At 63.4% G+C, this 19,217-nt stretch overlaps 4 protein-coding genes across 4 annotated transcripts; 2 read left to right on the top strand and 2 right to left on the bottom strand.

Moving 5' to 3' along the window:
* Nucleotides 1–68: 68 nt before the first annotated feature.
* CHLRE_10g458050v5 (uncharacterized protein) lies at nucleotides 69–6,039 on the top strand. The gene is made up of 14 exons (XM_043067098.1): nucleotides 69–464; nucleotides 734–880; nucleotides 1,159–1,239; nucleotides 1,714–1,751; nucleotides 1,882–2,063; nucleotides 2,369–2,496; nucleotides 2,699–2,932; nucleotides 3,093–3,180; nucleotides 3,364–3,528; nucleotides 3,821–3,927; nucleotides 4,039–4,170; nucleotides 4,420–4,511; nucleotides 4,708–4,828; nucleotides 5,036–6,039. Exons 1-14 carry the CDS (start codon nucleotides 363–365, stop codon nucleotides 5,210–5,212), a joined length of 1,794 nt encoding a protein of 597 aa, XP_042920495.1. The 5' UTR covers nucleotides 69–362; the 3' UTR covers nucleotides 5,213–6,039.
* Nucleotides 6,040–6,046: 7 nt separating this feature from the next.
* CHLRE_10g458000v5 (uncharacterized protein) lies at nucleotides 6,047–10,398 on the bottom strand. Its single transcript, XM_001698332.2, has 9 exons — nucleotides 9,768–10,398; nucleotides 9,466–9,562; nucleotides 9,166–9,310; nucleotides 8,627–8,806; nucleotides 8,341–8,467; nucleotides 7,967–8,119; nucleotides 7,519–7,704; nucleotides 7,108–7,242; nucleotides 6,047–6,875 (listed from the first exon to the last, which is right to left on the bottom strand). Exons 1-9 carry the CDS (start codon nucleotides 10,221–10,223, stop codon nucleotides 6,465–6,467), a joined length of 1,890 nt encoding a protein of 629 aa, XP_001698384.2. The 5' UTR covers nucleotides 10,224–10,398; the 3' UTR covers nucleotides 6,047–6,464.
* Nucleotides 10,399–10,511: 113 nt separating this feature from the next.
* Nucleotides 10,512–14,808, bottom strand: CHLRE_10g457950v5 (uncharacterized protein). The gene is made up of 6 exons (XM_043067097.1): nucleotides 14,584–14,808; nucleotides 12,703–14,423; nucleotides 12,504–12,569; nucleotides 12,305–12,370; nucleotides 12,106–12,171; nucleotides 10,512–12,011 (listed from the first exon to the last, which is right to left on the bottom strand). The coding sequence occupies exons 2-6, from the start codon at nucleotides 14,387–14,389 to the stop codon at nucleotides 11,671–11,673; spliced, it is 2,226 nt and encodes a 741-aa protein (XP_042920494.1). The 5' UTR covers nucleotides 14,390–14,423; nucleotides 14,584–14,808; the 3' UTR covers nucleotides 10,512–11,670.
* A 100-nt stretch (nucleotides 14,809–14,908) lies between these two features.
* On the top strand, nucleotides 14,909–19,214 carry CHLRE_10g457900v5 (uncharacterized protein). The gene is made up of 5 exons (XM_043067096.1): nucleotides 14,909–15,335; nucleotides 15,483–16,009; nucleotides 16,147–17,056; nucleotides 17,202–18,307; nucleotides 18,469–19,214. The coding sequence occupies exons 1-5, from the start codon at nucleotides 15,158–15,160 to the stop codon at nucleotides 19,093–19,095; spliced, it is 3,348 nt and encodes a 1,115-aa protein (XP_042920493.1). The 5' UTR covers nucleotides 14,909–15,157; the 3' UTR covers nucleotides 19,096–19,214.
* The last annotated feature ends 3 nt before the right edge of the window (nucleotides 19,215–19,217 follow it).

The following is a 19,217-nucleotide window of genomic DNA, read 5'->3' as shown; positions in this document are numbered from 1 at the left end:
CCACCCAATCGCCGGCTGAGGATTGCTCCATACACTCTGACAGAACATTTCGCACACGCACGCGCGTATGCAAATTCCTTGGCCCAGTACTTGGCCCAGTCCTTGGCCTGTCATAGTGGCCTGTCGCTATGGTTTCCGATTGCCAACGACCTATAAGCCATTTAAATTGATTCAAGCGTAACACATTCAGGCAATCACTGTAACCAATAGGGCCCAGACAACCCTAGCGACAAATCGATCATTTTGCGTCCTCGCGCACCTACCCGGCGTGAGCATAGATGGAGCCGCCGAAGGAAGCAAATGATATTGACCGCGGCTGCATCAATTGTTGGTCGGGGCCTCGATGTGTTTCCACCAGCTTGATGTACTCGTTCGCTCAGCGTGCGGACGCTGAGGTGCTCGACGAACCCCTCTACGCCTCCTACCTGACCCTCACCGGCCTCCCACGGCCGTATCGGGACTTTGTAAGCCTACCTTGTACATAGCCGTGTAGGCCTTCCATTCGTCAGGGGCTGAGGATAACGGGCACGGAATGGGATTGCGGGCGGGGTGGGAGAACTCCTCAATCCACGTACGCCCCACCGGCACGGGGCTTTGCACCACCGCACGAGGCTAGTTGCCGTACTCACCGTGGCGGGTCTCACAGCAAAGCTCATAACGTAGTATAACTGGCACTCGATTACCCTATCCGGAGCCTATGCCCCTGAGCCGTGCCGCCATGCCCTCTCTGCAGGTGTTGGCCGAGCAGTCCACGGACGGCAACGCGGTTGTCAAGGACCAGCTGCTGGCGCCCCGCTCCCGACCCGTGCTGTACGCCAAACACATGGGCAAACACAAGCTGGGAATCACGGGGGAGCTATTTAAGCGCGCGCAGCACATGGTGAGACACCTTTGGGTCGCTGCTGGGTCGGACAGGGTCGGACTTCCGGGCAAAGGAGCTCGCTGGTAGGGCAGCGGTGCACCGAAGTGCCGTTTGCCAACAAGACTTACACAATGCAGTCAGCCGCAGAACAGCTGTCATTTGGTTACTTGTCATAGCCAAGTACTAAGAGCCAGGGCGGGCCGATCCCCCGAGTCCCTTTCCGCACACCTTGAGAGCTGTCTGCCTGGGCTTTCCGCGTTTCCTTCAATACCGCCATTGATTGGCGCGCCCTAAAGATTCTGGTACGGGAGCCGTACGGCGTGTTGCAATCCTTCTCCGCGGTGCTGGAGCCCACGCAGCAGGAGCTGGGGTACACGGTAGGTGTGGGCGGTGTGGGCGTGGCCGGCTGGGAGTTTGGGCTGGCCTGCTGTCGGCACGGGGGCTGGGTGCATCGCGGCAATGGCAACGCTGCAGCGCTCCCAGAAAGGGGTATAGGTTGGTAGCACGGCGGGTCTCATCCCAGGGACAGCCGAGGGCACACGGGCCGCACACCATTGAGCCGCAGGGCGGCTCCTTGCAACAGGAGAGCTGAGGAACTGTTGCCGCTGAAATGGGTCTCTCCTACTTGCGATTGGGAAAGTGGCTGAGCGCAAGGCGGTGCGCTGGTCGCCTCTACCTAATGGAGGATGGAGAGATTGGACGTGGGGTTCGGGCCTGTACTATCGTGGAGAGTGAGCGCATCCCTCCATGGAACGACGTGGAGGCGATGCCAATGCTAATAGTTGTATGGGTTGAGGAACTACAGGCACATGGAATGGGCTGCGCAGCAACTAACTTCAACTGTGATGCAGGCGCTTCTGGAAATCGTGAGCGAGATGCGTGTCCAGGGGTAAGCCTCGGAGGCCGCTGGCCGACCCCTTTGCTACGCTTGCCAACACCAACCCATGCCTTGACAACCTTGATGACCGCAACGGCATACAGCGCACTCCGATACTCCGATCACTGCCACCAACCCGCAGGCGCGCCCCCATCGTGATCAACTCGGACGAGCTCATCCGACAGCCGGAGGGCGTGCTGCGTGCGCTGTGTGCTGCGCTGGGGCTGGCCTGGGACCCCGCCATGCTGAGCTGGGCGGCGGGGCCCAAGCCCTACGACGGCTGCTGGGCGTCCTGGTGGTATCGCAACACGCACAAGAGCGTGGGTGGGTACTGCAGCAAAGGCCCTCTGGAGGACTCGTTATGGGCAGCGCTGATAGCGGAGGGATCATGGTTATGGCCGTATGGACTCGCCATAGACACCCCCGTGGGACGCCCCTGTTTGGATCAGATACCTGCGCCGCGCATCCTACCGCGCCACTGCACATCGAGCTGCGTGACTGGGGCCACCGCCCATGTGGTCCGGTGTCTTTTGCGCAAGAATGGTTAACCTTGAATGCCCTTCCCCAAGAGTTTGGCTTCGTTTGGTTTAGATTGGGCTGGTAGTTACAAGCCCCGCCTCCCCACCCAGGCTTCGACATGGAGGTGCGGGACGCACGCAAGCCGCTGCCCCCCAGCCTCAAGCCGCTGCTGGCCGAGTGCTACCCGCTGTACGACACATTGTCCCGCCTGGCGCTGAGACCCTGCATGCAGGGGCAGGTGCGGGGGAACCAGTGCGCGTGTGGGCGCGTGTGTGTTTGTGCCTGTGCCACAGAGGGAAAGGGAAGCAATACGCACATGTGTTTGTAAAGGGCAATGCCCAGACACACAGAACGGTGCCTGGGGTGTGGTGCGACTCTCGCGGTACAGCACCCTGGACAACCAACTGCGCATGCAATCGTCTGCCTTTTTCGCCTGCTAGGGACCGGAGGGCCCCGTCCCACGGCCGCTGCCGGCCGCAGGCGGCGGCGACGCCGAGCAGTCTGGGACCCAGCCGCAGGCGGACGCGACAACGCCCAGTGCTGGAGCCCCAGAGCTGGAGGCGCCTGCGCCGGCGGGTCTACAGAAGACCGGCACGCACGTGTACGTGCAGGACCCGCGCAATGAGGATGTGCTCATCGGCATTCGGGACGGCGTCACGGAGCGCTTCGAGCTGGTGCGGCGCTTGCAGGCTCGCAGGTCCACCGGATAGGTCCGCCGTGTGCGTGACGGAGCATGTGGCGGCGCGCTTGTACGTCGAGTCGGGAATCTTATTCGACACGTTTTGTTCTAAAAATGTCAGTTTGCGATCATCCATGTGTGCGCCCGCTGCGCAGGTGTGGCGGCCACACGCGCGGGTGTCGGTTCTGGACAGCGGCTATATGCTGGGTGACGGCGTGTGGGAGGGCATCCGGCTGCACAACGGTGAGCCTGCATGCCTGGCTCTGAGTTGAAATGCTGGCGGCCTCCACAACGGCTACTCTTGCCACTGCACAACTGACACCTGCGACCTCCCCGCGTGCCGTCACCCGCTCCCTCCTCCTCCCCCCCCTCGTCCTCCGCCTCCTCTGCCTCCTCCTCCTCCGCCGCCGCCGCCGCCGCCTCCAGGCGTGCTGCTGCTGGCTGAGGAGCACCTGGAGCGGCTGGCGGAGGGCGCCAAGGCCCTGGACATGGAGCTGGGTCTGGGGGCGCCGGGGGCGGGGCTGGCGGAGCAGCTGGGGGCGCTGCAGCAGATGCTGTACGACACGGTGGACGCCAACGGCATGACCTCGGGTGCGCGGGTGGGTGGATCGGGTGGATTGGGTGGGTGGATTACTGGCTTTGCGGGAGGTTCGGGGGTTGGGGGCTGTTCGTGTTCGGTTGGTAAAGCAGCGCGGTTAGCGGGCAGGTGGCTTGGCTGGTTGGCGCAGAAAGCATAGGTAGGTGGGTGATGGGCACACTTGCAGCACGATTGCAGTCGTGGAGTTTTCCACTGCGCCTGGGCAGCACAGCAGCTCGGGCCCTCATACGTCCTCGGAGCTACCGTATGTTCACCAGGCCGTGCGTCATCCTGATCCTGCTGCAGGGGTCCACATCCGGCTCATGGTGACGCGGGGGCTGAAGCCCACGCCCTACCAGAACCCCAACACCACCATCGGCAAGCCCACCATCGTAATCGTGCCCGAGTACAAGGTACGGTATGGCTGCTGACCCCAGCTGTCCCTTGCTGCTGTCCAAGTCCCCTTGCTCTAGCTTTCAAGCTTCTCACACTCTATTTCCTCTGTGCAATTCATCGCAACACAGGAGGCCTCGCCGGTGCCGAGGGAGCGGGGCATAAGGCTGTTCACGGTGCACGTGCGGCGTGGCGCGCCCGACGTGCAGGACCCCGGATGGAACTCCCACTCCAAGCTCAACTGCATCGCTGCCTGCATCCAGGTGCGGTGCCTCCCCCGGTGGGCGGCTAACGCCTTCAGCTGTCCTCGGCACCTTCATCGGTTCGCAATCGGTCTGCATGGGCTCCCGTCTTCACCGGCGGTAGCCCAGGACTCCCATCCCAGGACGATTGGATGGCTGCGCCTAGCCGCGCGCTGCTGACTGCGGGCAGCTCTGCACCCCTACGCGTTCACTTCTTAAATAATCATGAATGTAACCCCCCTCTCCCGGCCCTGCTTTGTGTCGCCGCAGGCCAACAAGGCGGGTGTGGACGAGGCTCTGATGCTGGACCCGCAGGGCTTCGTGGCCACCTGCAACAGCACCAACTTCTTCATCGTGCGCAAGTGAGTCGGCTGTGGCACGCACGCAAGGTGGCAAGCCGAGCGAGGGGTGCTTTGCTGATGGCCGTCGCTGGCTGGGTGATTTTGAGTGCACGGACCTGGACCTTCACACCACCGTGCATGGTGCATTTGCGTGGCCTTGGGGCCGCCTGTGCTCTATCTAGCGCCGTGTCCCTTGCGTTGCCGCCGGCCGCTGCAGGGGCGAGGTGTGGGCGCCCAGCCCGCGGCACCAGCTGCGCGGCATCACCCGGGCGCGGGTGCTCACGCTGTGCCAGCAGCACGGCATCCCCTGCCGTGAGACGGACTTCTACCTCACGCAGGCGTGTGGGCGCATGTGTCTGTATGTACGGCATGTACATGTATGTGCGTGCGTGAATGTGTGCATGCGCGTCTGTGCTTGAGGTGCAGCGCTTTCTGGTGCGCGTCGTCCGGGGCTCGCTGCCTTCGCGGCAGGTCCCTGGCTTAGAACCAGATACTCGCGACAGCAGCTGCTCCATTGTTCCCCGCCCACGCCCGTACTGGTACAGGTGTACAGCGCCGAGGAGGCATTCGTGACTGGCACCTTCGCCGGCGTCATCCCGGTGGTGGAGGTGGACGGCCGGGTCATAGGCGGCGGCAGGCGCGGCCCCGTGGCGGAGCGGCTGCAGCAGCTGTACGCGGACTTCGTGGAGCAGTACTGCGCGGCGGGGCGGCGGCAGCTGTGATCAGCGACTGATTGGGCAGGACGCGAGAATGGGCCTTGTCACTCACTGCAATGCAACAATTTATGTGGCTGATTGTCAGTGGTGTTCGCCGCATGGCACTGCATGAGGGCGCTTGCGGTAACCAGAAGGGCGCAGCTGGCAGTGGGAACCCTAGCAGGCAAACTTTAGTCACTTTATCAAATGCAGTTTGAGTGGTCCTGTCACTGGACGGTGGGGCACGGAGGACCAGGAGCAAACGAAGAGGTTGCGGACATGCAAGAATCGGCGCAGCTGTCAAGTAGGGGACTGTGATTGAAGGAGCTTCTGTACTTGACGACATCACATGATCACAAAGCCCAGTGGTGTGCACTGTGCAGCTACCGGCGGGTAGCGCGCGATACACACACACACACACAGTTCGTGTTTGGGCAGGACAGGTTCGCATACGGCATGAGATGCGGAGCAGGGGAGGTGCGGAGTGCGTGACTGCGTGTGCGGGGGCTTCACTGGACCTACCAACGGCGGCACGGCCGCGTACGGTAGTCATGTGCAATACTGCAATTGCGCATGAGCGTTCTAAAATGCACACGTGTCTGACGAACGATGCGTGGCAGCCGGGTAGGTGGGCCATGGTTATGTACGCATGTCTGCGGCTGCATGGCAATGTTAAAGCCACACTCTGACAGATGAAGAGCTCAAAGGGCTAAATGATAGTGCGCTCGGGTTGTCACGACTTCACATGAACTTATTACTTCGTTGGCACTGCGCGTTCAGCTATGGTGCAGTCCAATCGGCCGAAACACAAGCGGTGGCCTCCACCCATTAACGTGCTGTAACTATCCATGCGACGCGTGTGCGCGACCGCTCCCGCCGTTCCACAGCCTTGCCACCATCCCGCGTTTGGCGGTGCCTACCAGAAACACAGCGCACGCGCGTCAATCACTTATACCGTATTGCCGCAATGCCGCCGCGGTGCCAAGCCCTGCCCTGCACGCTCATCCATGAATGCACGGCCGCGTAATGCAGCACCCTTCTGCACCCAAATTCGGCCGGGGTTGGCTGCCTATTACCTAGTCCAGTGTTGACATCAATACAACTATCCCTCACAGGTCTGGTCCGTTCTTCGTCTGCCTAGGCACTACCAATCTGGGTCTCTTGCCGGTTCAGTCAGCGGCCGTCAGTCCTGCGCCGATCGCAGCCCCTTGCCCACTGCATGCACATGCACTTGCCCCCACGTGCGCACACGCCTACAATACTCACGTTCGCCGTTACCTCACTGCCAGCCCGGCAGCGCCTGCCGCACGGACCGCATCGCCCGCGACAGCAGCTGCTCCACCTTCCCGGCCCAGTCCTCCCGCGCCGCAATGCGCTCATCGTCCTGCATGGCGCCGGCCAGCGTCCGCCGCCCGCGCAGCTGCGCCTCCTCGCTCTCCGGCTCCTCCCACACCCACGCCTGCTGCGCTGAGCTGCGTGCGCCCTCCTGCGACTGCCACCTGCTCCACCACCCGTCGAGTCCCAGCAGCCTCCGCTGCGCCTTGTCGCCAGCGCCGCTCTGTGCGCGTGCCCGGCCGCCGCGCGCACGCGGGTTTTTGCCCCCGCCGACGCCCAGCCCTCGCAGGAGGGTGGAGATGCCGGACAGCAGGCCCGTATGCTTGCGCACCGTGCCGCCGATGCCCGGCAGAATCTGTTTGCGCAGATTGGGCCAGCAGAATAAACTGCTCAGGGCTTCATACACATGCATAGGGCACGCGTTCTTACGCCTTGCGGCCCTGGACTTAATGACTGCACCCCCGAGCAGCTCAGCGCACTCTCCGTCCCCACACCAGTTCCGTCCCGTCAGCCTCGTCCCCAGCCCCCAAGCCCCACTGTCCCAGCCCCCAAGAAGCCCAGCCCCGCACCAGACGCAGCCTCCCTACCTGGCTGTTATTGAGTCCCCGCAGCAGGCCGCAGTGCAGGTCGTCCGTGTCCGAGGCCGCAGCCAGCTCCTTGAGCGGCACCTCGCCCGACCCAGCAGCCAACGCGTACACCACCGGGTCCAGCAGCGCCAGAGTCTGCGGGACACCACAGGAGCATCGGTGCACGGCTGGGTGAGGGGCGCGGGTCGCAGTAAACCCAACAGGCCACAGAGACGTGACAGTGCCGTCAGTGGCGGGTTTGAGGCGCCAGCGTGCCGACAGAAAGAAAGAGCTGTTTGCCAAGACCACCTACAATAATCGGTCTCGAGTGCGCCCATGTGTCGCGGCACAGCTCGTCGCTGCCAATCGACAAGGCCCCAGCCCCCCGACCTTTGCCCCACACACCCCCGGCCACCCCACGCCCCGCGGCACCTGGGAGAAGTCGTACAGCTCCACGTCCAGGCTCTGCGCCTCCAGCAGCGCGTCCACGTCAGGCGGGATGTAGGCGGTGGTGTTGAACTCCTTCTCGCGCACCGCCGCGTCCTTGTCGTGCACCTCCTCAAGGGTGTGCTTCCAGCCCACGCCGTAGTACAGGATCAGGTTGCGGATGTCGACGTCCTGGCGAGGGCAAGGCGCGGTGGTGGCACGGGTGTGGCGGCGAGAATCAGGCATGTGCGCGTTACGTGCTTGCCAGCCTAATGGTACCGTAGCCGCCGCGCATGCCCGGCCCGCTGGATCATCCCTCTCTTCCCTCACGTGCACTCTCTTGTGCCCCCTCGACGCCCGCCACCGTTACGAAGCGTGTCGACGCCTCCCCTTGTGCTTTCCCATTACGGCTCCATCAACCCGCCGCAACCCTCCACAGGCCGCCGCCTCCCACCTGCTCCAGCACCATGACCAGGTCGAACTGCGCCAGCACCTGCTCCGCCAGCGCCAGCATGTCACGCGTGATGCCGCCCACGGGCGCGTGGAAGGCCACCTCGCCCAGCAGCGAGCGGATAAAGTAGTTATCAACCACAGCAGGTCCCAGATGCTGCGCGTATTGCCAGAAGTGCACGGTGTCAGAAGGCATAGCAGCAGTTTAACACCTCCATGGCTAGAATGCTGCGCGTCGAAATGTAGCGCATGGGCTGTGTGCAAGCATGGCATGCCCTAGTCCTTGAACAAATGACCTCGCTGCCTTCATCGGCTTTACTGCTCTCCCGGACTGTAACCAGGACGCCTGCGCCGCACGCGCACGTGACTCCTCCGCACCTGCCAGAAGGCGGCTGTGCGGTTGCCATACATCATGTTAAACAGCTGCGTGTCGTTGTAGCCGCGGTCGCCCGACATGGTCCACATGATGAACTTCATGTGCGATACCAAGCGCTTGCGCGGGTCGCTGCGCGGGACCAGCAGGGCGTGGGGGTGGCGGGATGACCGTCAGCCCTTCCAGACCCCATCTATCCCTTTGCACACGCCTCTACGCCGTTGCCTCGCTCCCTGTGGAAGGTTCCAACACTGCCCTGCCCAGCTCCACAGCTGGCCCGCCCGCACGCACCGCATGACCACGGCGTTGAAGATGTCGGGACACATGTGCGCGTTCTCCGGCCCCTCGTGCCCGCCGTGCACCGTGTACTCATTGGAGTAGTAGTTATAGTCGTGGTGGTGTACAATGGCATGCCGCGCGCGGCAGGCCGCCACCGCATGGCTCCGCCGGAAGTTGCCGAACCGGGAGAACCTGCGGCGCAGCGGATGCGGGGGGGTTACGTTTATGAATATTCAAGAAGTGAAGGCGTAGGGGGTGGGAAACCAGCGGGAGACACAGTGCTCGGCGGGCTGGCGTCAAGCGTGCCCCGCAGGTCCCAAACACTCCTGTGCCACTGTATCCCCGGTAACTCTTACGGTATTCCCACCCGGTATGTAACAGCCTGCCTGCAAGCCCGAAGCGCTACAGGTCCTTACTACCTTCCCCGCACATGCACCACAACACCCCAGAGAAGCCCTTCATAGGTCCACCACAGAAATCCAAACCCCCATTCCCCTTGCGATTTCCCAACATAGCCAAACCCCTTCCCTTGCCTTCGTGCCAAGCCCCACCTGTTGAGCACATAGCGGGGAACCCGATACACGGGCACCTGCTGCATGTGGTAGGTCATGTTGAGCCAGCGGACCTTGTCGTCAAACGCCTTGACCTGGCACACGTATGACTGGTCATAGCGCTCCGTCACACAGCCATTGAGCTCTGCGAAATGCAGGCATGACAAGGGCGCGTTTTGAGGTGCACATGCATGTGCTGTGCTGTTCCTCGCTGTGTCCAGCTGGCACACCTACTGCTGCCCCCATGTCCACCGGAAACAAGCGAACAACCCTTCTGCTGCCTCATGCAGTTCCACCTACGTGCGATGTGGCACCAGCTCGTTCCGCCGCTCTTGGAGACGTGCAGGAACTCCATTACACCCTTTTGCACACTGCCCAGCCGGTGCACTGCGTACAGCTATGAAAGCAGAGGGGTTTGAAGGTTCAGGGGTTGTCAGATGGGAAAGCGATGATCGAAGCAGCATGCTTGACCAGGCGTTGATGGACGGTGGAGGCTGGCTGGTAGAGTGGAACGGGTAATGGGGTAGACCGTGGAAGCACAACGCTAACGAAGCACGGGCACGACGCGCGGCGTGCTGGCTCCCTGTCCGGCCCCTCCGCACCTTGAGCATGACCTCCTTGAGCTTGTCGGAGCTGCCGTCCGGCAGCTTTTGCCCCCCTTCCAGCCACAGCTTCAGCAGTGCCGCCGTTATGACGCGGCGCAGCAGCGAGTAGGTGTGGCCCTCGTCAACCCCCCGCAGTAGCTCCAGCGCTTGGTCGGCCCACGCGTTTACGGACCCCGCTGTCAACGTGGGGACGACCTCCACGCCCAATGTCTTTGCCTTTTCGTCCTCATACTCGTGCACAACGCGCAGCCCCTCGCCTGGCCGCTTGGCGCCCAGCTTTAGCAGTGTGTCGAGGTGAGACACAAGCTTTTCCTTCGCCTGGGCGTCTTCCACGAGCTTTCCAAAATACTTTTCAAGCACATCGCTAACGGGATCGGCTGCATAAGTAATCGTAATAGTGCAGGCGAGCCCCGCGACTAGGAGCAAAGGCAAATGTCGCTTTGACCAGCACATTCTTCGCGGCCGAGCAGTAAGGTATAATGCTAATGAGGTGCTTTCATGGAGCGATTAGCGGCTATGGGCGCAACATACCATATTTCCCGCGTGGTTGGAATCCACTCGCAAAGCGACACAGCGCTGGGCGCAATCAATAAGCATAGCAGTTTGAGTTAGAGCTACAAGACAAGACTACTAATTACTAGGAAGGTTGGTGGCAAGTCGGCGACAACGAGACTGGAGGGGCTGCATGGGATGTAGCACGGGGTAGTTGCGCATGCAATTGCGACCCCAATATGTTGCCCTTGTTATGGCGTCTTACGGTGTTTGATCTGTTGAGCATGCAAGTGCAGTCGGTGCAGGTCACACGTCAAGCGTGCCGTATGAGTCGTGGTCACCCCGCGCGCAGCGGCCCCCCAGGCCCCCGGAGGCGGGCGGGTAACCCGCTAGGACCCCGCGCCGCTTCAGGCTCAACGGCCCATGCTTATTGTTCAATACATAAAATGCAGTACTTATATTATACAAGCTTCCCTGCCTTGCACGCCTGCATCCCTGAGGCATCCCTGGCACCAGCATGCACTTCGAATGCAACGCGACAGCACTTCACCCCGTGGGCTCGAAGGAGCTTTCTTCCATACACCACGTTCAAGGAAATCACACCTATTGTGAGACCACTGCATCGCCGACAAGGATGATGCTGCCGTGCAGGTACATGCGTGAGGTACATGGCCGTCAGCGGGAGGCTGGGAGGCTGGGACCGTGGCAAGGTGCCATTAGGTGCTCAAGAAGTACTAGCACTACCAGTGGAGCGCACACGCAGTCACGAACATCATTGATTCTAGCCAGGCAAGGTGCAAGAGCCCACCTGACAAGTACCTTGTAAGCACAGGAATGCCACCCAAGATGCCACCCGCCGGCGACACGCAGGTCGATGGGAAAGGGAGCGGCGCTGCGGCGGGGTTGGCTAGATTCACGTGATACGTGCGCATGTCCCCATTGCGAGCTTGCGAACGCTGCCGAAGGTTGTCCCACCTGGTGGCCCCCAGTCCAGCCTTAGGGTGCCGCATGGGAGCTAGAGCACGATGCTGATTATTTATGGAGCCACGCACTGCACCACAGTACAACTCAAATCACACATTGCTAATATTTCATCTAGGTTACCTGGGAATGCGAGGGGTGTACACGTAAAGAGTCAGAAACTGACGCCACCGCGCGCGGTTTACGATATGGGCCCACTTCGACAGTTGCTAGCAGCTGGCGATATCGATGGACTTTTGTGTTATGTGGAGGCGCTATGGATGCGGAGGTGAGTTCCGATAATTGGCACGACGATGTCCCTCTTGGGTGCAGGTCGCTTCCATGAAGCGGACAACCTGATGAGCCACAATATTGTGCTGTTTTGCTATCGCTTGTCCTCAGGCATGAGAATGGGGCCTTCTCATCACATCACCATCACCATCACCCATCACTCCTCCTTCTCCTCCTTCTCCTCCTCCTCCTTCTCCTCCTCCTCCTTCTCCTCCTTCTCCTTCTTCTCCTTCTCCTCCTTCTCCTTCTTCTCCTTCTTCTCCTTCTCCTCCTTGTTGCACTTGTTGGTGTTGTAGCGATTCCTCAGAATGGCGCCGGTGATGGAGGGCGGGAGGTGGGCGCCATCAGGCAGTTGCCGCAGGTGCGCCAGCACCTTCTCCCATATCCCTGGAGGGCGGCGCCCTTGCCCTTGCCCGCAGTTCTCCTCCAACCAGGCATCCACGAGTAGGAATAGCGGTTGCCATGAAATGTGGCCCCGTGCCCCACGCGCCTTCGCACCTGCAGAGGCCGTAGTGTGCAGGTCAGCCATCTCTTGCTCCATTCCCTTGCCGCCCCGGTCCACACACGAGCCCGGCCACTGCGCTGGACTCACCCATGTTCTTGGCGGTGATGGACTTGCCGTTCTCGTCCTTGCCGCCCTTGGCCATGCAATTCACACCTGCAGAGGCCGCAGGCACAGCACGTAGTGTGCAGGTCAGCCGTCAAGGTGCGAGTATGCGTTACCCCGTCTCTTGCTCCATTCCCTTGCCGCCCCGGTCCACACACGAGCCCGGCCACTGCGCTGGACTCACCCATGTTCTTGGCGGTGATGGACTTGCCGTTCTCGTCCTTGCCGCCCTTGGCCATTGCCTTCGCACCTGCAGAGGCCGCAGGCACAGCACGTAGTGTGCAGGTCAGCCGTCAAGGTGCGAGTATGCGTTACCCCGTCTCTTGCTCCATTCCCTTGCCGCCCCGGTCCACACACGAGCCCGGCCACTGCGCTGGACTCACCCATGTTCTTGGCGGTGATGGACTTGCCGTTCTCGTCCTTGCCGCCCTTGGCCATTGCCTTCGCACCTGCAGAGGCCGCAGGCACAGCACGTAGTGTGCAGTTCAGCCGTCAAGGTGCGAGTATGCGTTACCCCGTCTCTTGCTCCATTCCCTTGCCGCCCCGGTCCACACACGAGCCCGGCCACTGCGCTGGACTCACCCATGTTCTTGGCGGCGATGGACTTGCCGTTCTCGTCCTTGCCGCCCTTGGCCATGCAATTCACACCAACAGACGCGGCTGAGGACAGGCCGCCATGCAGCCCCGTGCGGCAGCCGAAGAAAGGGTGGTTGGGGTGCGCTGTCCACCTCCCCATCACCAGCGCCATGAGCAAGATCACCAAGCAGGTGACCCTGTTGCAGATGAAGCGCACAGTGGTCCAATGTAATACACCGACGGTGCAGTGGATGACCGCCCCCGACTCCGTCTGGCCAATGGCTTGTGGTCCGTCAACGCCCAGGATGATCGCCCTTAGCAGGGGCAGGGCGTCGAAGCACAGAACCTCGCCCACCCGCCTGTAGCCTGGTAGGGGCTCTCTCCCCAGAACCAGGTACCGGCGGCGGGTGTTGTCGAACAGTGGGATGACTGTTCGGCGACCGTCGGGTTGGGGAATGTCCACAGCGACTACACCGGCAATGGCACCGGGAGTGCCGGGCTGTACGCCAGGCTGCACGCCAGGCTGCACGCCAGGCTGCACGCCAGGCTGCTGTTGCTGTGGTGGTGGTGGTGGTGGTGGTGGTGGTGGTGGTGGTGGTGGTGGTGGCGGCTGCACGCCAGGCTGCTGTGCCTCGCCGTACAAGCCAGTGCTCCCCGGGGCATCGCAAGTGCAGAAATCGATGCGGCCATTCACATCCTGTGCTGCCGCCGCGGCATCGAAGACACGGGGGAACAGCGGCTGGTTTCCGTACCAGGGCTGTTGCTCGCACCATGACCTCAGTTCAGCCAGCGAGTCAAATGCGGGCTTGAGCTGTGCCATCACATTCGGCAGCTGCTCCACCGTCCCCCCTGGCACTATAGTTGACAGCCCTGCCGGTGCCAAGGTGCCATCCGAGAAGTGGATGGTCGCGGTAGTGGCAGCGGCAGCGGCGGCAGGTGCGCCGGTGGCGGCGGGCTGGGCTGCGTGCTGGGCTGCGTCCTGCTCCAAGCCCGGGTGGCCATGTGCAGCAGGATCAACCCAAATCGCCAGCGCCTCTTGTGCCTCCGCCAGCGCCTGCGCAGCCTGCTCAGTCTGAACCTGGGCTGCAGCGGCAGCGTCAGCGGCAGCGGCAGCGACAGCGGCAGCAGCAGCAGCGGCCGAATTGCCCGAAGATGGGCCCGGGCCTGCAGCAGCGGCCTCGGCGGCCGCAGCGGCCTCATCCGCTTCCAGGACAGCCACCGCATGGGCGGCAGCGGCAGCGTCATGAGCTGCAGCAGCGGCCTGGACGACACCGTGCAGTGCACCGTCGCCACCCACAGGCTGGCTCCAGTGAGCCGGCTCCTCATCCTCCTCCGCCACCAGCTCCAGCCCCAGTGCCACGTCCATGTCAAGGAACCATGGCTGGGGCAGCTGGGGCAGCTGGGGCTGCTGGGGCAGCTGGGGCAGCTGGAGCTGCTGGGGCAGCTGGGGCTGCTGGGGCTGCTGGGGCTGCTGGGGGTGCTGGAGCAGCTGGAGCAGCTGGGGCAGCTGTGGCAGGGCCGCCGCTGGGGCTGGGCTGGGCGGGCCGCCGACCTGCGGCAGCGCGGCCTGTCCGGCTGAGCGCCGACGCTGCTGGGGGGGGCCCGCCTCCGACCGAGGCGACCGGAGCGGAGGCTTGGTGGCCGACGCCACGGCCATCACGAGCGCCACGAAGAGCGCCGCGGTGAACTTCATTATACTAATCTTGCACTAATTCTTGTACTATCACCTGGGGCAGGCAGGCAGGCAGGCAGGAAGGAATCAGGATCAGCGGATCAAACGTCGCAATTTGCAGTTCGCGCTGCATTAGGCCGTCTGCGCGGGCCCATTCGAGTCACAGGCCCCCCAAGAGCCCATATAGCTTAGCGGCGGACCTGCCAAGGGCTCACCTGCCGCGAGCTCTAGGTCGTCCCCGAGCTCTCCGAGCGCTCGCCGGTCAGGCAAGATGGTTGTAGCGCCGACCTCGGCGTTTTGCACATTTTGCAGAGGAAGAAGCAAAGGAGCGAAGGTGCGAAGGTGCGAAGACGCAAAGACGCAAAGGCGCGAAGACGCAAAAAACCACCAGAAAAAGATAGAAACTGTGTTTGTGGCAGTACCTATAAACAGTGGTGCAAATCAAACAGTGGTCCAAATCAAAGGCTGTTTAAGTGTCGCAGCGATGCCTCATAGCCACATAGCCACATCCAGATCCGAGCCACATAGCCACGGATCGCCAGCATTCTGGCCAGACAACTGTTCCAGCTCGGCTACCTGAACCAAACTAGTAGGAATGAATTGCTCCACGTTTTCGACCGTTGCGTAGACGACGTTTGGCGTGCTTCTGCTCTTTTCTTGCTCAACTGGGTCTCGCGCCGTGTTGAATCGGCGTTGACGCTAGTATTAGCACCTGTATTAGGCATATAGCCTGCTATTACATAGGCCAATAGACACACCTTCCTGTGCGGTTCAGTGTGCAGCTCGAACATGGTCGCGCACACGCTTATCGCGGGCGCCGCGTCGACGCAGTCCGTCATCAGCACTTCAGAAGCCGACGATGCGGTGTGGGTTTTGGCGAACACGACTGAGTGCCCGGACCTCCAGCCGCGGCTCTGGCCGAACCTGCTCGGCCTGCTCACCCGCTGGGCCTACATTCAATCGAGAGGTACTAGAATCGTATCAAAAGCCCGAGGTGGGGGCGGTATTCGGGCTGTTCTGGCCCTAGTACGGAGCGTGCCGGCGTGCCCCTGCTGGCTGGAGTGTACTGCTGCCGCGTGAACCCATGGTGCCCCCTGCCTCCTTACCTCGACAGGGGCGAGCGCCGATGCTAGGGACACACAGTTGATAGGCTCGCTATGCAGCTTGGTTGCTGGATTCCTGGCATCTCGGCCCGGAGCAGCATGGGCGGTGCGGGCACCGGCGCTGCTGCTGCTCGCGGTCGTGGGCAGCGCGGCGTCAGCCTGGGGCCCCGCACCCGGCGCAGTCCAGGGAGGGGCCGCTTCGGGAGCCGCCAGCCGCAGCATTCCCATGGAGCTGCAGCTCCGCAACCTGGCATGCAAGGCCATTTGTGAGGCCCTCATGCATTCCCCGCACCGGGGCGCCGACAAGGGACCGTCAGGGGCTTCGCCAGCGGCTTGCGCCTACCTGTCCAGCACCTGGCCCGCGACCGCACCCGCGTCCGCAGCAGCCGCAGCAGCCGCGGCTGCGACAGCAGTAGCCTCCAGCGCTGTGGCAGCGGTCAGCGGCGGCGCTGGGGCTGATGTGACGCTGCTGCTGCCGACGGCTGCGGCGGTGACGGATATGTGCACGGCGGCGCAAATGGTACTGGAGGTGCTAGCGGTGAGTGCCGGGTCAGTATGGCTGCGTGATGCCAGTGAACTGTGCGCGCGCCTTGGTTTTGCTGTTGGGTTTGTATGCGTCTATGAGAGCTCATAGCCTTGCCTCACCAACCTTTCTGTGGCCTGCGCATCCGCCAGGCGGACAACGACGGGCGATTGTTTCTGGCGCTGCTGTCAGCGCTTATGGACACGCTAGTATCAGAGCTGGGAGGGATGGCGTGGCGGGCTGCAGCAGCAGCCGCAGGCTCAAGCCCAGGGACGGCAGCCGCAGGTGCTGCTGGAGCTGAGGCGGCAGTCGCGGCAGCGCAGGAAGCGGGGGTGACTGCCTTGGCAGCGCTGCAGGCCGCAATGCGACAGCTCGCTGGCACCTGCGTCCGCAACGCGGTGGCTAAGACTGCGGGTGTTGCGGCGGGGCCGGTCATGGCCATGCTAGCCGTGGCCGCAGAGCAACTCCGGACCACAGCCGCAGCCACAACGGCAGCGGTGGCGCCGCCTGGTTCGCTGGAAAGGGTCAGGGCTACAGCTGGCCTGAGCCTAGCCCAAGCGACGTCGGCAGTAGCAGCTGGCGGGCTCCTAGAGGGCGTGCTGGCGACAGTCCGGCTACAGCCGCCTTCGTCGCAGGCGCCACTGCTGCGGGCGCTGCAGCCTGCCACGGACCGGCTTGTCGCGACGCTGCTGAGCGCGTCTAGTGCCGCCGCTGTGTCCGCTGCCGAGGCAGCTTCGGGAGCGTCTGCGATGCCGGGCAGTGTGACAGCAGTGGCAAACATAGCGTCGTCTGCGCTGCGTCAGGCTGTTGGCTATTGCTGGGCGCGGCTACGCCTGCAGCCAGCGCTTCAGGTATCCGAGCTGGCGCCAGCACCGGCAGTCGTGGCAGAGCGAATGGCAGAGGTGGCGACGCTGTCAGCCGCAGCGGGGTGTGTGGGCATGAAACCGCCGTCAGGGATCTCCGGTGTTGAGGTTGCTTCCTGGCATCCGGCGCGTGGGACGCTGGAGGCGCTGTTCTGTGGTGCGCTGGGCGTGGGCCGCATCGTGTCGACCGCTTTGAAAGGTGCGCGCGGCACGGGGGGCAGAGTATGCCTGAAGCCACTCAAGCGCCGCCAGCTGTCTCAGGGCTTCAGTAGGGCTGATGCCGCGTTTGTCTGCCGGCCATTCCTTTACGCTGGCCCCTTGGTGACGCATGCCCTGTGCCGCAGGTGCGCCGCCGGCCGCGGTGCACGAAGCTCTGGCAGCTCACAGCCAGGGGCCCTTGTACGGAGACATGCAGCTCTTGGCGCGTGGGGCGCTGGAAGCACTGGCGGCGGCGAGACAGCAAGCCACGGCGGCCGCAGGCGCTGTGACAACGCCGGGCGGCGGAGCCGCGGCGACCGCCGCAGCGGCTCGGTCCGCGGCCGGCGGATTGGCGGCGGGACTGTTACATGACACGGCGGCAGCAGCAAGGCGCCTGCATGTGCTCTACGGCGCGGTTGCGGACTCGGACCGCGGCGCTGCTTGGCTGGCGGCGCTGCCGCCCACGGCGAGCGGGCTGCTGCGAGAGCGTGTAGACCGCTCGTTCGTGTGCGTGGTCAGTGCGGCGTCAGCAGCCTTTGACGCGCTGGCTGCGCCGGCAGCCCCGGCAGCCGCGCGGCTTCCGCAGCTGCCGGCGCACCCGGAGACCGTAGCGGCGGGGGAGACGGCTTCGGCTGCTGTAACCGCGTTAGGCGCTCTGGCAGACGTGCAATTCTGCGGTCTGCAACTGCGCGCGCATGGGGATTTGGTCGGAAGGCTCGGCGCCGCAGTTGCGGCGGCACCTGCGGCTGCAGCCGCGCCGCTGCTGGCGCTGCTGCCATGCTATCCCGCTTTCGCTTCCGCGTATGCAGCAGGCAGCGCCGGCGGCAATGGCGGCAGCGTCTCGGTGTCCCGTGTGGCGTTTCTGCTACCACTGGTAGCGGCCTCTGTGCCTCACGCGGGTGACGTAGGCGGCGCGGCGGCGGCAGTGCTACCGTTCGTTTACCTACTGCTCAAGGGCAGTGGCGGCAGAAACGCTGGCGGGGCGGGAAGCGAGGTGGTGTGCCAGACGGCGCACGCCGTATGGGCAGCGCTATTGGCGGCGCTGTGTGGGGATTCAGAGGAGGGTCCGCAGCGGGACCGCGGCTATGGCGTTGGTGGGCAGGAGCACCCGCGCGGCGCCGGTGCGGGTTCAGGGCCCATGGCTGTGGGTGTGGAAACAGCGGCGTCTATGGTGCCCTACTACCTGCAGCGTTGCTGCCAGCAGCCGTGCGGCCCCGGCGACGTGGAGCTGATGCAGCGAGGAATCATGCAGGTATGTGCGAGCCAACATGGAGGTGACTTGGTCGCTCGGGTCTGGCGCTTCCTTGCCGTATGTGTTGGTTGCGTTTATACGTTGTCGGGTCATTTGTGGGGTTTATGCTGCAACCTCGCGCCTAAAAGCCCCGTTACCCTGTTCCCTCTGTTGGCCGCCAGGCGTTCAAGTCGCTCCCCGCCAACCACCCCATCAAAGCCTGGTGTGTGGTGCGGCTGGCGCAGCAGCTGAGCGAGTGGGGCGAGGCGGCGGAGCCGGAGGTGGCTGCGGCGGCAGCGGCGGCACTCGCAGCGGCCGGCACGCCACGTGGAATGCTGATGGGCCCGCCCGCAGCCCCCGCTGCAGCGGGTGCTCCGCTGCCGCCTCGGGTGGCGCTGGTGCAGAGCTGTGGCATTGCGCTTGCGGTCCTCATGACCGGTCTGGACTTCGCGCTACTGCCGCGGGGTTTTGCCGCCCTGGACCGTCTGCTACTGCCGGGCCGCGCGGGGGCCCCGCTTGCGGGCCATGGTGTGCTTTCACGGGCCGGTGCTGTGGATTGTGCAGCGGCGCCCGCTGTGGCTTCAGTGTGCCCTCTGCCGCCGGCGTGTCGGACGGCAGTGCTGCAGCTGCTGCACGATGTGTGGCTGCGGTGTGACGACCATGCGCGGAAGCCCCTGTTGGATGGATGGCTGCGCGGTGCGGCAGCGGCACTGCCACCTGCAGCGCCATTGAGGGGGGCTAGAGGACAGCAGCAGGATGCAGCGCCTAGCGGTGCGGGTGTGGCGTGGCTGCGCGTGCTGCTCACGTGAGGCTCACCGCCCTCATGAAGTTGTTTAGGTCCTTGCCTCGGATTTTGAGGCGACTTGCGCTGCAAGCGTGTGCACATAGCCGCTCGCCGGAACGCTACCCGCCGTGGCTTGAACTCAAGAGT

The sequence above is a fragment of the Chlamydomonas reinhardtii genome, chromosome 10 (assembly GCF_000002595.2).
Source record: "Chlamydomonas reinhardtii strain CC-503 cw92 mt+ chromosome 10, whole genome shotgun sequence".
NCBI lineage: Eukaryota > Viridiplantae > Chlorophyta > Chlorophyceae > Chlamydomonadales > Chlamydomonadaceae > Chlamydomonas > Chlamydomonas reinhardtii.
The sequence above is the reverse complement of the archived record's forward strand: the minus strand, read 5'-3'. Positions and strand labels throughout refer to the sequence as shown.

What these genes read in the sequence shown, in the direction of transcription:
- CHLRE_10g458000v5 (XM_001698332.2), bottom strand. Translation starts at nt 10,223, where the DNA reads ATGTGCTGGTCAAAGCGACATTTGCCTTTGCTCCTAGTCGCGGGGCTC. An exon ending in TGGTCATGGTGCTGGAGCAG is followed by an intron (nt 7,705 to 7,966) that starts GTGGGAGGCGGC and finishes TGCCCTCGCCAG; the next exon opens with GACGTCGACATCCGCAACCT. An exon ending in AGCTGTACGACTTCTCCCAG is followed by an intron (nt 7,243 to 7,518) that starts GTGCCGCGGGGC and finishes GGTGTCCCGCAG; the next exon opens with ACTCTGGCGCTGCTGGACCC.
- CHLRE_10g457950v5 (XM_043067097.1), bottom strand. Translation starts at nt 14,389, where the DNA reads ATGAAGTTCACCGCGGCGCTCTTCGTGGCGCTCGTGATGGCCGTGGCG. An exon ending in CATCGCCGCCAAGAACATGG is followed by an intron (nt 12,570 to 12,702) that starts GTGAGTCCAGCG and finishes CGGCCTCTGCAG; the next exon opens with GTGCGAAGGCAATGGCCAAG. An exon ending in CATCACCGCCAAGAACATGG is followed by an intron (nt 12,012 to 12,105) that starts GTGAGTCCAGCG and finishes CGGCCTCTGCAG; the next exon opens with GTGCGAAGGCGCGTGGGGCA.
- CHLRE_10g458050v5 (XM_043067098.1), top strand. Translation starts at nt 363, where the DNA reads ATGTACTCGTTCGCTCAGCGTGCGGACGCTGAGGTGCTCGACGAACCC. An exon ending in AGCGAGATGCGTGTCCAGGG is followed by an intron (nt 1,752 to 1,881) that starts GTAAGCCTCGGA and finishes ACCAACCCGCAG; the next exon opens with GCGCGCCCCCATCGTGATCA. An exon ending in CAACACGCACAAGAGCGTGG is followed by an intron (nt 2,064 to 2,368) that starts GTGGGTACTGCA and finishes CTCCCCACCCAG; the next exon opens with GCTTCGACATGGAGGTGCGG.
- CHLRE_10g457900v5 (XM_043067096.1), top strand. Translation starts at nt 15,158, where the DNA reads ATGGTCGCGCACACGCTTATCGCGGGCGCCGCGTCGACGCAGTCCGTC. An exon ending in GGCCTACATTCAATCGAGAG is followed by an intron (nt 15,336 to 15,482) that starts GTACTAGAATCG and finishes TTACCTCGACAG; the next exon opens with GGGCGAGCGCCGATGCTAGG. An exon ending in TGGTACTGGAGGTGCTAGCG is followed by an intron (nt 16,010 to 16,146) that starts GTGAGTGCCGGG and finishes CGCATCCGCCAG; the next exon opens with GCGGACAACGACGGGCGATT.